Here is a 15,311-nt window from a genome sequence, read left to right as displayed (position 1 = left end):
AGGTGGTGGTGGTAGCTGAGGGTCCGGAGTGTGGAGTCAGGCAGAGCCCGCAGCACAATCAGTCAGGAGAAGATGAAGTCTCAATGGAACTGATGTAGATTTTGGATCCAGACATCAGAACACTTGAGCTTAGGTAGAGGTTTTTGTAGAGAAACAACAATGGTTCAAGGGAGAATACTAGATTTGTTTGTGTGTAAACAAGAGAGTATACCAAAGTTGTTTTGTTCAGGCTATACCATGGGAGCTGATCCTTCCTGGTTTTGAGCAGTGTTCCTTGGAGGGAGCTCACAATGCATTTAGGGAGCTTCACTATTTTGGATACCAATGAAGGATTTATTACTTGATTTGGTCTGATAACTACTGAGCTGTGTGTTTGTCAGCATGGGTTGATTAACATATGGAGCGGAGATCCCCCATCATGAAGTGCTTCCCTGCTTTTCTGGTCCCAGAGTTCCATGTGGTTCTTACCTTGGAATCTCTGTTCTCCATGCTGTATGCAATGGAGATGCCTCCTTGTCCTATCTTTGATGCAAATAAGGTTCGGGGAGTTTCCTTAATCCTGTCATCCTTATCCCAGGGGTTTAGGTGCATCTCCCACTGTCTTTTCATTGCTTTTAGTAAGTCTTTCTTCTGATGCAGATTTGGTTCAAGCAGAGGCGGGGGAGGGGTGTCTTCAATGAGTCAGACATGCTGGATACTGTCTAGGGAATCCTTTAGATATTGCTCCCTCATCTACTTGGCCTACTCTGTCTTTTACTGTGTTGTAACCAGGTGTTTACGGTATCCCACTGATTTTTTTCATTCCAGTGTATTTCCGCAATGCCAGCTATCATTTGCCAGTAAGATAGTCTTGTTCCTTGTTTGCTTTAGGGTCTCATGTTTGTGAACAGAAAATTGTCTGTCATTGTTGTTTTATTTTTTACCAAGCGCCTGTTTTAACTGTCTAATCTGACAGCTTGATTTTTTTTTTTTCTGGAATTTCATGGGTTCTTGTCCTGTCCTTATCCTTTAGTTCAGTTGTAATTTTGCTTCCTATTCTTTACTGGTTATACAGATGCAATTGTCCATCAATGTGCTCCTTAACTCCCGTCAGCTTTCCCCCACCTCTTAATTTAAACGCTCTTCCAATATCTTATTTTATGTGCTCGCAGTCTGGTTTCATTTTAATTAAAGTGGAGCCCCTATCCCTTCTGTACAGGCTTCCCCTTCCACAAAATATTCTCAAGTTCCTAGTAAGCTTAAACTTGTTTTCTTTACACTATCTTGTCAACCATGCATTGAGACCCTAAAGTTCTCTGTGCCTAGTTAGAAACAGGCATGGACTTGAAAGCATTTCAGAGAAGGTTTCTACAGAGGCCTGGGATGTAAACCTTCTCCCTAGTAGTCTAAATTTAAACTTCCAGGATCTCTCTCCTGCATGGTTGGTACAAGTGTGTAACATGATCATAGACTTCTGATGATTGCTGTGGAGAAGTCTGTGTAGGTTTCTTGTGATGTCCACAACCTTCTCACAGACAGGCAAGTTTCCAGACTGTTTTCTCGGTCACCTTGTACCCAATATATTCCTATATCCCCTATTACCGTGGCCTGCCTTAGTTTCCCAAAAGTTTCTCTTCCTCTGGCGAGCAGTGACCTTGGTGCATGAGGAGTTGTCAGTCTAAGTGGGTTCCAGTTAAGGGTGAGTGTTTGAGTCTAATTGCTAATCAAAAACATATATGTGCATTGGAGATCAGTTAATGTCACTAAGATGTTGAGCTTTTGCATTTCCTTACCTTTGTGATTTTAATTTCTAGTTCTAACATTGCATTGTTATAAAACAAAAAAAAAAGTTAGTTATGACTGTTTTTAAAATATACCATGTGACTAAATTTTTCCTATCTAATGTTTTAAGTTGTTATACTTTTCTCTGAATACATTAGAAAAATGCCTGCTAAAGATTGCAACATGTTTTTAAACTTTAAATATAAAAGTTATCTTGAATGTTGATATTGACATAGTGTTACTATTCAAGGTTGTCGTTACCGATGACATACAATGGTTAGCATGGGAGTTAATGTTGACACACTGTTGCTGAGGGGACAAGCTATAATTATAGCATTAGCATTATCTCTACAATGGCAGAGGGATTAGGAGGACATGGTGCACCAGATATACTAGAGAACTTTAGAAGACCATGTGGTAACCCACTCTAACAGAGTGTAGTTTTTAGTGACTTTTAGGGATTAGACCACAATTAGTAGCTTGAGTCTGCACCTGGTTCTGTAACTCAAGCACTAGAGAGTCATGCTTTTAGATTCAGAGATCCCTGCTTCAGTCCCCACAGATACAGGTAGGCTTGGCTGAATTTGATTTTTTGTTTTTACGCATTTTTTATTTTTATTGACTTTAAATTGTTATGGTTGTGCAGAATTATGAGTTTTGAATAATTCTATTTTGTATTTTTAATTTATTTAAATTTTCACCATTGCAGGAAATTATGGGAGGGTCAGAGAATGGGGGGATGGATCAACAATAATTATTTAATGAGAGTAGGTGTTGAAATTCAAACAGAAATGGTCACAATCACATTTCAACATATATACAATAAATATTAAACCAAAGTTCTCAAGCAGCATTTTTTTTACTGTAAATGTCAGTAAATTTCAGTTATTATAATGGAAATATTTTTTCATCACTTTGTGTAAGTACAGTGAAGTCAATATTTACTGAAATTTACAGATAAAAATCTAATTCTTTCAAGCCTACTTATAGGATTTAAAATGCTATGGACATCTGGAGTTCAGAATGAGAGAGGTTTCCTGTCAAAGTGAGTGTACAATCTGCAATGACAGCATGGCTTCTTCTCCTCCTCTAGTAACTTGGTATTGTGTAATGATGCCCCTAGTCAGGACATCTGTACAAAAAGAATCCTGGACTTCTGAATTTAAAAGAATCAGCTACTGCTCTTTGAGCTAAATGATAGAGCCTTTAAGTTAAAGACAGATTTCGCAAAGGGTATGCCTATACTCCAGTCAAGGGTGTGATTGCAGCTGGTGTCGCCATACCCACACAAGGTTTAATCTAGCTAGCACGGCTAAAACTAGAAATGATGCCATGATGGCAAGAGCTTAATTGCATGCTAGGAACGTGAGAATATACCCAGGGTCCCAGGTGGGCTTGTACAGCCTGTGCTGAAGCCTGTGCTGCCATGGTTTCACTGCTATTTTTATCCAGGCTATGAGTAAGTTAGATTAAAGCTAGACTAGGTATTTTACACAGTCTGACATCACCTCTCCCCTTTACTTCCAGTATACGCGTTATCCATACCTGCTTGGGTGTGGCACTCTGTCCCTTCTAGTGGCACCTAGCTCAGCTAGAGGTGTTGAGTCAGCTACAGCCTTAGCTAGTAGCCATCTGGCTTTTAGCTCATGCAGTAGAGACTCATACGCTAAGCTTCAGAGATTCCAGGTTCAATCCTGCCTGCCGACGGTCTGTTGGCATTACACACATACCCAAAGCTAAATATTAGTGAAAGTTAAAAACTGTGGCATTTGAAAGAAAATGTTATTAATATGTATGTCAAATGCCCAAAAAGTTTAGAGGGTTAGTGTCAGAGAAGAGCAGATTTGAAAGGTAGGCACATCTTTTGCTAGAGTCCAGGAGTGTATCATCAACAACGTTCTAATTGATGTGAAGGTGGCAAAGAATACTGGAGATCTTGCCCTTAACTTATTTCAATGCTGTCAAGGATTTGGGTGAGTGGTGTAGATCCTGAATTGTCACTAAGTTTTTGTTAGTGTAAATATAACTTTGTAAAACAGTTTAGGAAAAAATATTAATATATAAATGTTCTGATAATGAACTGTTGTATTTTAAATTTACAAGCCTTTTATATTGCTGCAGACTATAGAAACTTTCACTCTGACTTGTGAAACAAGTTTAAAAATAAAGATACCATATCTTTTTTTGTGACTTATTAAAATGTTTTCATTTTTAAGCCTCTGCCATCCAGGTCCTTGCCCATCGTGCCCTGCCTTTATGACAAAAACATGTGAATGTGGGCGAACAAGGTGAGATTATTTTGATTTTTTTTTTCTTTTTTTTTTACAAACAAAAATAGGAATTTTATAAATACAGGTTGTAATAAATTTCCATTCTTTTGTGGTATACTTCCAGTCTGTGTATTGGGAATGTCCAAAAGCTATTTCTGCCAACTTTGCTGAAAACTAGACACACAATATATTTGAAATCTACTCTGTTCTTAAAAAAATCTAAATAGAGACAGGTGTAATATCTGAAATAGAGTCATCCTGGTAACTTGTCATTTTTACAATTATATTTTCATATATTTTTAAATTCTCTTTGCTTTTTTTGTGTGGTGAGATCCACAGAAACAGGAAACTGAAACTGATAAAATTCTAGTTGTTATAGTACTCTTAAATGTTGTTTGTAATAGGTAAATTATTGAGATAATTTTTAGTTGATGTAAACATGTTGCTCTATACCAGGCGTTCTCAAACTTCATTGCAGTGTGACTCCCTTCTGACAACAAAAATTACTACATGACCCCCAGGAGGGGGGACTGAAGCCTGAGCCTGCCTGAATCCTGCTGCACCGAATGGGTGGGGTGGGAGCCAAAGCCTGAGCCCCACTACCCTCAGGCTTTGGCGCCAGGTGGTGGGGTTTGGACTTGGGCTTCCGCCCTGGGCCCTGGCCCTAAGCCAGCCCAGGCAACCCCATTCAAACTGGGTTGCAACCCACTTTGGGGTTCTGACCCACAGTTTGAGAACCACTGCTCTAAACCCAGTAAACAAGTCTTTAAAATTCCAGTAGAAGCAAAAAATGTATTGCTAATTTTAAAAAATTCAATTAGTGCCATATTTTAACAAAATTGCATTACTAAGATCTTGTCTCTGGGTGAGAAACAAAATTTTTACAGGTTTTTAGGATTTTTTTGAAAGTTTGTGTTTGTGAAATAATAATTAGACAGATGTTAATATATACTCTGGCATTTCAGTAGTAGTTTAAAAATCATAATGAAACCCAAATCTTGGTTCTATAGTTAGTTCATGACTGAAAGTCCTGTAGCTTTAGAATTCCAGTGGGCACTATATATCTTCAGAGCAAATATAACAACCTTCTATTGTGTCTTAACGTTTTTCACTATTAACGTTAGGTGAATGCCCTTTCACAGCTGCTGCCACCGTGGAAAAGTGGATCTGTTGGTTCAGCCATACCTCTTCTAACCTTGATTTTTACTGTTGACTTTTCAAAGACTCTAGTTCTGACAGTGTTTACTAATACAGGCCTCTGAGTCTCAGCCTCAGCTTCATCTCATGCAGTCTGATGACTATCACCTCACAACTTTGTCTGTATTGGTGACACAGACACTTCATCTCTAGCTGGTCAAATCACTGTCCTGGCACAAAGCCTGTCTTCTATGCTTCAAATCTGTGTGGCACCTCTTGCTTCAAAACTGTCAGGAGCTGGTGCTGACAATTTCAGTGCAACCAAATGGACATCTATTCAAATTCTGTCACACATCTGCTATCAGTCTCAATTTAATCTACTATATGAAATTATAGAGATGTTTCAACAGGATGTTTAGTTAATTTGGTGACCCAAATCAGCTGGAGGATTATTGTGAAACAACTCATACCTCCATATAGACTAAAGAGAACAAAGCCCTGTCCTCAATGAGGTTGCTCAACAAAGAGAAGGTTTGTAATCTGTAAGTACCTACTTGGGGAACAAATATGTAATAATGGGCCTTTCAGTCTAACAGGGAAGGGTATAACTTGATCCAATTGAAGTTAGACAAATTCGGACTGAAAATGCGGCATACGTTTTTAACAGTGAAGATAGTTAATCACTGGAGCAATTTAGCAAGGGTTGTGGTGGATTCTAAATCACTGACCATTTTAAAATCAATTTCAGTTGCTTTTCTAAAAGATATATGCCCTGGGAGTTATTTTGGAGAATCTATAGCCTGATTATCACAATGGTCCCTTTTGGCCTTGGAATCTATGAACATGATTTTTTTTCCCATTGTGAATGGACTAGATACACTAGGATAATCCTATTTACATTTGAAACCACTAAGGACTCAAGGTAAAAATTATGGAATATCTTGACCTATCTTTTTGTGGCTGGGGTGATAGTACTCATCTCATTCCACCACATCATCAGCTGGATGAAGGATGTGTAAAAACATCCTCATTACTATCCTGACAGTACCTAAAGTTACTTATACCCAAAGAAACATCTCCTCACATCTTCCACATGGAAGTTTAGTAGATGTCAGAGACAGAAGGGGACCATTATGACCATTTACTTCCTGAAGCATTTTTAAATGCTTCCTGTGCTTCCTTATTGTTAACCACAAAACTCTAACCGAAATGGCCATAGGTACTTCACTGATAGCATTTAAAATCCCCTTATTAATTGCCTACATTTCTTAAATTCAAACATGTTATTGCCATGATCCTCCCCCTTTGTATTAGCATTTTTTCCATGGCAGATTTATGGCTTTGGGACATTTAATCAAGTGTTCTGAAAGAATTCCAAACTTTTATTCATATGTCTGTTAACATTTTTGTGTTCCCAATTAATTTTGTTCATAATTATCATTTAGCTTTTAGCTTTCAAACCCTTTGAAGCACTCTCCTTGTTTGTAGGTATAATATCATTATTACTCTGTGGGACTGCATTGTGTTTTCACAAAGCAGATGTAATAAGGTCCTGATCACTTGTGTTACCCTGCCTGGAGGGGCTCATGACTGTGAGTGCCTGCCTCAGTGCAGACTGTTAAAAAAAAAAAAAAAAAAAAAAGGGCCACACTGGTGGTGATCTAGATTTAGATTTCACCAAACCAGTAACATATGTGAACTCCTGGATCATTATAACAGTCTTAACATGGAGACACAGGTAGTCCTCTTAAACTCTCCAGTCTATCTTGCCACTCAGACAAACTGGACTTAGTGATAAATGGTCACTTACAACAAAAATCACACCACATTCAGGTTGCTTTGCATCCCAAGAGACTTATTCCAGATCAATTGGTACCCTAAATCTTGCACCAAAGACGACACCTGTAGCCAATCCAGTAATAAACTATCTAAAGGTTTATTAACTAGGAAAAAAGGAATAAGAATTATATACAAGTTAAAGCAACATACACACAGACAAATGAATTATTATCCATCTCCTCAGAGTGACAGAGTTGTAGTGATCTGTTAATTCAAAGTGTCTTTCAGAGCAGACCCAGGAGGCTCTTGGGGATCTCTGGCTTCAGTTTAGAGTCCGTTGTCCTCTTCTCCCCCGCCCCCCCCCCCCAAGTTCAAATAGACAAAAAGATGCAGTTTCTTCTTGTCAGGGATTTTTATTCCCTTCACCCAAAGTTCAAGATGATGCGACCAGTTCACATGCATGTCTCCTCTTTATGGGTGTAGGGGGGGTAATCAAAAAAGTATTTGTCCTCTCGTGTTCCACAATGGTTTGTCTGGGGTCTGTGGGCCTCTTTTGTGGGGCAGTAGATAACACCTCTTGTGGCAAACTAGCATTTCACACTTGGTAATGTTTCTCACCTGACTGGTGTGGGGAGGAGGTAGGGTTTACAGTTAGAGCAAACATTTCAATATTACCTTATAACATGGGATATAGGTATTATAACATTTCTATATGTAGCAACATACAAGCATTTCATAGTCTAAACACTAAATACATTCTTAGAAGACTAGTACCTATTTTGAACAAAATTAACATATAGGTGAACTGGTCTGCTCTCCAGCTACGAGGTTGTCAGTTCTTAGCTAATGTGTGCAGCCTAGGCAAGAGCTGTTATCTGGCCTGAAAGCATCACAACTTGCACTAGGCAGCCACCAAATTTTAGTTCAGTGACCATTTCTCTCCCTCAGAATGAGGTCTGGTATTGAATTACCCCTTGTTGAAAAGAATATTTTTTCTTAAATTATCTATGATTTGTAGAAACTCCAGGTTGAAGTCTCCATGTTTTTCTTTGTCTGATGGTAGAGGTGCCATGTCAAAGGGCACCATCCGTAGACTGTTCTTCCAAGTGCTGGGTGGGTAGATAGATACATAAGTCCTTGAAGCAAATTACCTGTAATAGAAATGAATGAGTTCTGTGTAATAAAATACCTGTTCATGCTCTTTATATAAAACAAAAAAACCTTTCCCATCCTAGAAGAAACATGCAGATTTTTGAAAAACCCATCTGTGAAAGTTTGGAGCTAGTTCAGCACTAAGTGCATGTACACTTTTTAAAGAATGTGATGCTCCAGCAAACACAATTGCCTCCATGGTAGATGCTGCAGATAAGATGGCTGACAGTACCTGATCTTTGGGAAAAGCATGAGAACCTAATATATAAAGATGGGAAGCTTTTGGGGAGATGGTACCTGATCTTAAGGAAAACAATGTCACATTTCAATCGTTCCTTTACCTTTTTCTCTCATAGAGGGAAGACGAAGACAACAGGCAACAAACCAGCCAGTATTTATAGACATAAGTTCATGAGTGCTCAGTATCTCCCCATTGGCCTATAATAATCTTGGTTCGACATTGTTGAGCAAATAAGAATTCCTGTTATAAGTTGGGGGGCTCATCAGTTGGAAACAACAGATTAAGAGAAAGACCTGGGTATATTAGTTTGATTGCTGAATGGCTGAGCCATCAGCATGATGCAGCCATAAAAATGGAAAATGCAATCCTAGGGTGTATCAGATGAGGTATTTCTAAAGAATTGTTACCTCATCTGGAATACTATGTATAATTCTGGCTCCCCATGTTCAAGAAAGATGAGTTCAAACTGCAACAGGTACAGAGAAGGGGAATGGAGACCCTATCTTATTAGAGGAGGCTAAAAGAGCTAGGCTTGTTTAGCCTAGAAAAATACGTGTGTGGTGGGGGGAAGCGCATGATTACACCCTGATGTATTTATAGACCATAAACACCAAGGCGGGAGAAGAGCTGTTTAAGCCAGTGGCCAATTTGGTACAAGAAATAATGGGTATATGCTGGTCATGAATAAATTTAGGCTGAAATTAGAAGGTTTCTAACCATCAGAGGAGTGTGATTCTGGAACAGCCTTTCAAAAGGAGTAGTGGGGGGCAAAGCACTTAATTAGTTTTAAGGAGGAGCTTGATAATCCCATTCATAAATTTACATGAAGGGGTTACCTCTGATCATGGGGTACTGGACTAGTCCTACGTTACTGTGTCCAAAGCTACAAAATTTGTTCTGAAAGTCTTATCAAATTGTCCGGTCAAATTGTCCCACTTGAGACAGCTCTTGAATACTGCAGGAAATCACTTCCTTCTCACAAAATGCTATTGAACCTATTACACAGGGTGAAATATGGAAGGAATTTTATTCCGGTTTGGTACTAAAGGTTAGGAAGGATATGCTCAGTCCTGGATTTCATGATACCAGATCACTGTCTCTTGCACTGGTTATGTCAGCATATATAGTCATGTAAAATGTAGCATTCTCAGACTGTCGTCTCAGCATCCAGAACACGGGGTGCATATGCAAACATGATTTAAAAGTGGTTATTTTTGAGATGTAAAAAAAGATTAAAAACAGCTGCCATTCCATGGATACAGTTATAGTCATGGTTTGAAACCAGCTTGTTAGCAGGCTTACCTGGAAGAGGATGTGTAATTCACTCACATTTCCTATGGTGACGTTAATTTCACTTAGAATTCCAGATCCATTTTGATTTTCAAGTTATCCAGCCTGCAACTTGTTCCCGTGGTACTATACTTAGCCATTTAAAAAAAAAAAAAAATTATACACATGACCATTCATCTGGACATAGGCTATGGATTCAAGATGAGTGAAAGAGTAAAGCCAGTTACCAAATTGTGCAAAAGCAGTGCATCTAGAATTCTGTAATCAGTGGATTTTACAACTAGGACACTATAATATTAGCATTACTAACCTTTGTATATATCCCAGACAAAAAGTTAAAGAGTTAAAGCTTAGAGAATGTATCTAATTTAAGAGTAAAATAAAATTACAGATGTTGCCTGATAGTGTGTGTATTATATTGATTACTTAAGAATTTCTAGTTAATGCTCTGAAGTTTGATAGGTTCTTATCCCAAAATCAGGCCTAGTATTAAAATTACACACCTTTCCCAGTCCCCTCAAAACTCAGAGTAACTGTCTGGTAACTTGCTCTTATCTAGGCCATGGGCGTCAAAGTCTTATACTAACTGCTCAAGCTAATGTCTTACAGGATGCAGACATGAAGGCTCATTGTTTTACTGCCTTAACTTATGCCTATTCTTTACCTAGCAAATACTTAGGCTACACAGGGATGTTGTAACTATCCCAAAACCAAGCATTATAAACTCGGCAAATTCAGAGTAAGACCACACTTAAAAGAAATTCAAATATCTTAAGGCACTGATTCCCCCTAGAATATCAAATCAAGTGCAAAATCATATTCTGCATTTTAAATACTACACTACACCCAGTTAGTGTGACGTCAAACACTTTTCTTTATGTTGCGATGTAAGAAGAGTCTAAGGCCACAGCATTATTTCTGAACAGAATTATGTATCTGTCATTAACAAATAGAACTTGTTTACTTTGAATGTTGCCGCATATATTGGAAAGGGGTTATTTTGTATATATAAATATGTGAACTACTTCAATCCAGCTAAAAGATACTATACTAACTGCAGTATCATATTTATCTACAGTCATTCAGTTCGCTGCAGCCAATCCACCACAATTCATTGTTCTAATGTATGTGGGAATACTTTAAATTGTGGTAGGCATAACTGTGCTCAGGTGTGCCATGTGGGAAAGTGTCATCCTTGCCAGCTTACAGTACAGCAAGGTAGGTATCAGACATGTGGAAATGTACTTAGATTTGTATGTTCAGTAGAGCTGTTTTTCAATTTCTTTAAGTTAGGTAGCTGCTAGTAAACAAATAAATTAGAGTACAATAGTGAACAAAATAATAGGTAATATTTAATGCCAAGATTTTAAAAAAATGACTGCTGAAGTTGCACTTAATTTACAATGGGTCACTTGCCCTTATTCTTAATATATGCAAGTACATATACATGCAATCTTTTTATTTAGTGATTATTTCCTGAACACTGAAACAACTTAAAATTCATTCTAATATTTCCCAGGAACATGTCTCAGGTTTGTCCTTTTGATGATGCAGCTATATAAGGAACTTATTTGTGCCAGTAAAACCCAGAATTAGGCACTTCACCTGCTGAGTTTTAATCTAAAATTTGAATAGTGCATAAAATCTCTTCCAGTATAATGGGAGTGGTGACTGCCATAGCTTTGTAACTGCTGTCAGTTGCTTATAACATCTTGAATTTCACCTTTTGTGATTAAATTTTTCAAGCTCAATCTTTGCCTGAAGGTAAATATTTAATGGAAAGTTTAAGCAAAAAATGATTCAGCCAATTTGAGAGTGGAAAAACAAAACAAAAATACGAATATTATTTTGATTACTTTCAACAGTAAAAATGATAGGAAGTTGAATTGTAGTATGGAAATAGCTCACATTAAAGAGAAATGTGGTTGTTCCACTGAAATTTGGTTTTGTGTTGATTAAGTTACAAGCATTTTAAAAATCAGTCTTGAAGATATGCAGTACATTTTAAAGACTGGTTTTCCATTAAATTTGTAAAAAATGCATAGATAAGGAAAGCAATTAGCACATGCACAGACTAGTTTTCTGCTCAGTGAAAAGTGTACTGATGGTGCCAAAAGGTGGAAATAACAGCTGTTTTCATCCTCTTTAATATTGGCAGTAGAGAACTTTGCTTCAGTGCATCTTCAGAGCTCTACAGCTAGGGAAGTTCAGCAAGCCTGCCGTCTCGTGTTGTGGATCTCCAAAAGTATATGGACAAGAGTGGAGCAGGTAGAGCAGCCAGTGAGTGGCCAACAGCCAGTCTCCATTCAGCCCCTGCTTACATCATGGCATCTCCTGTTCCTTCTTAATATTGAGTGAAGACGAAGGTGTGATGATGAGTTTGGCCAGTTTTTCCTGCTGGCCCAAAATTTAGGGATGAGCACAAATAAACAAGGGGAAGGAGAGAAAAGAAGGCAGCTTCCCCTGAAGATGTGGAAGGTATAGAATTTCAGGGTTGGAAAAGACCTCAGGAGGTCATCTAGTCCAACCCCCTGCTCAAAGCAGAATCCTCAACTAAATCATCCCAGCCAGGGCTTTGTCAAGCCTGATCTTAAAAACCTCTAAGGCAAGAGATTCCACCACCTCCCTAGGTAACTCACTCCACTTCTTCACCACCCTCCAGTGAAAAAGTTTTTCCCAATATCCAATCTAAACCTCCCGAACTTCAACTTGAGACCATTACTCCTTGTTCTGTCATCTGGTATCACTAAGAACAGTCTAGATCCATCCTCTTTGGAAACGCCCTTTCAGGTAGTTGAAAGCAGCTATCAAATCCCCCCTCTTTCTTCTCTTCTGCAGACTAAACAATCCCAGTTCCTTCAGCCTCTCCTCATAAATTGTGTGCTCCAGCCCCCTAATCATTTTTGTTGCCCTCTACTGGACTCTTTACATTTTTTCCACATCCTTCTTGTAGTGTGGCCCAAAACTGGACACAGTACTCCAGATGAGGCCTCACCAATGCTGAATAGAGGGTAATGATCTTGTACCTTGATCTGTTGGCAATGCCCCAACTTATACAGCCCAAAATGCCGTTAGCCTTCTTGGCAACAAGGGCACACTGTCATCTCATATCCAGCTTCTCATCCATTGTAACCCCTAGGTCCTTTACTGCAGAACTGCTTCCTAGCCATTCGGTCCCTAGTCTGTAGCAGTGCATGGGATTCTTCCGTCCTAAGTGCAGGACTCTGTACTTGTCAAACCTCATCAGATTTCTTTTGGTCCAATCCTCTAATTTGTCTCGGTCCCTCTGTATGCTATTCCTGCCCTCCAGGGTATCTACTACACCTCCCAGTTTAGTGTAATCTGCAAAGTTGCTGAGGGTGCAATTCACGCCATCCTGCAGATCATTAATGAAGACATTGAACAAAACCGGCCCCAGGACCAACCCTTGGGGCACTCTCCTTGATACCAGCTGCCAACTAGACATGGAGCCATTGATCACTACCCATTGAGCCTGACGATCTAGCCAGCTTTCTATCCACCTTATAGTCCATTCCCAGACCTTACTTGTTTAACTTGCCAGCAAGAATACTGTGGGAGACCATATCTAAAGCTTTGCTAAAGTCAAGGAATAATATGTCCACTGCTTTCCCCTCATCCACAGAGCCAGTCATCTCATCATAGAAGGCAATTAAGTTAGTAAGACATGACTTGCCCTTGGTGAATCCATGCTGACTGTTCCTGATCGCTTTCTTCTCCCTTAACTGCATCAGAATTGTTTCCTTGAGTACCTGCTCCATGATTTTTCCAGGGACTGAGGTGAGGCTGACTGGCCTGTAGTTCCCCGGATCCTCCTCCTTCCCTTTTTTAAAGAGGAGCACTACATTAGCCTTTTTCTAGCCATCCGATGAAAAGGTTTTTAAATGGTACTGTATAATAAAACATGCATCCAACTTTTTAGGGAAAATTATCTATTTGCTTAAAAGTGAGATCTTCTTCTTCCCAAGAGTATACTAATCCCCCACTGAGAAGCATTTCAACTCACGAGACAGGAGTTTTCTTTTTATAAATCTCAGCTCCAGTCAACTGTTCTCTAACCCATTTTGCTGTTACCTGATTAGCTTTTTCATTCAAGTTTTCTTTACTGTTGTTGCTTAAGTGTCCTTACTTTATTACATTGGAACCTAAAAGACTTTAATAAAAGTCAGGCATAGCCTGCCTAAAGACTATCCCCTTGCCAAATTTTAATGCCCTGTGGGAGATTGAGCGGTTACAAAAAAGTCAGAAGAATTTTAATTATAGGGGTTGGTGCTTTGCTTCTTTTAATTTAATATTGCAATGGATTTGCTATCATGGCAAGTTATATAAATTAGTAATTCTATAAATTTTATGTATGATGAGTATGCTAACAGCTTTCCATCTAAAGGCTGAATACATGCTTATCTTTTATCAGTGAGTTTACTTCAAAATTGAGAGAAGTCTTGCTTTAGACAGGCACTTAATTTTAATTTTTTTACTTTTAAAAAAATGCATCTGCAAGGGTTATGTAAATCAAAACCATTGTTACAGGATATTTTAAATACTAATTTACTCTTGACTTAAAAAATCTTACTTATGTGTGACCCCTATGACTTTTTAAATCAGTAGTTTGAAAAGTAACAGAAAACCTGTATAAAAGTACATTTAAAGAGGTATACTTAAATAAACACTCACACTTTTCAAATGTCTAAAAGTATTTTACCTCTGGTCTGATAACCCATGTGGCTCCTATGATGTCCAGATGTCTAGTACAGTATAATAATATTGGTTCATTTCTTTGTGATATTTACAAAGAAAATGCTTGTATTTATTTATGTAAATTTTTTGAAGTTTAGTTTAAGATAAAAGTTCCCGTTCAAGATTGATTTGCATTATTTTTTGAATGTCAAGTATTGCTGTACTGATTAAACCCTCTTTTCAGGTGGTTTATCCTTTTTATTGATCCTCTCTTTTATTAGTATCTTTTGCTGATAAAAGTAATATAGAAACTCAATCTGTATACAGCTAAGTCAAGTCTAAATAGAGCAACTAAAGTACACTTTTAAAGGTTGTTTTTAACACATTTTGAATTTTTGTGTTCAGTTTTTCAAATTTAGTATTGTCCTGCATATACAGTGTTTAGTGTTCCTTGTTTGTGGTAATACTGTTTTTTTCGTATTGTTTGTTCTCCCTTAGTCTGCTACTGTGGGAGTACCTTTCGAGATGTATTGTGTGGAACAAATGAAGAGTTTTCTGATGGATTTGGAAAGTTCTCCTGCCAGAAGACATGTGACAAGTAAGGGCCTTTTTCTCCCCAAAAAACCTAAAGCAAAAATTACATTTTATTCAACACTCAGTGACTGATACCCTTGTAATTCCTTACATATTTCTTTTTTAGAAAATTAAATTGTGGAAGGCACAGCTGTATGCAGATATGTCATCCTGAGCCCTGCCAACTTTGTCCGCGACTTCCCCAAGTAGTGCACTGCTGTCCTTGTGGGCAGACTCTTCTTAGCAGATTACTAAAACTAGGATGTATTGAGCGTAAACTGTGCACGGATCCCATCCCATCGTGTGGAAAAACATGTGGCAAACCTCTACCTTGTGGTAGCCGTGGTAACTAGAACTTTCTGCTTTAAACACTTACAAACACATTCCATTACTAAAGAGGCAGATAGTCCAGA

General features: G+C 38.3%; 1 protein-coding gene across 1 annotated transcript in view; it reads left to right on the top strand.

The window, feature by feature from the left end:
* NFX1 (nuclear transcription factor, X-box binding 1) overlaps positions 1-15,311 on the top strand; it is a 235,223-nt gene that overhangs the window by 57,429 nt on the left and 162,483 nt on the right. Inside the window, exons 6-9 of the mRNA XM_032803700.2 lie at positions 3,978-4,049; positions 10,709-10,848; positions 14,824-14,923; positions 15,026-15,243. Coding sequence (XP_032659591.1) covers positions 3,978-4,049; positions 10,709-10,848; positions 14,824-14,923; positions 15,026-15,243 — 530 coding nt within the window. The remainder of the gene's footprint in view (positions 1-3,977; positions 4,050-10,708; positions 10,849-14,823; positions 14,924-15,025; positions 15,244-15,311) is intronic.

Source organism: Chelonoidis abingdonii, chromosome 2 (genome assembly GCF_003597395.2).
Source record: "Chelonoidis abingdonii isolate Lonesome George chromosome 2, CheloAbing_2.0, whole genome shotgun sequence".
Lineage (NCBI taxonomy): Eukaryota > Metazoa > Chordata > Testudines > Testudinidae > Chelonoidis > Chelonoidis abingdonii.
The sequence above is the reverse complement of the archived record's forward strand: the minus strand, read 5'-3'. Positions and strand labels throughout refer to the sequence as shown.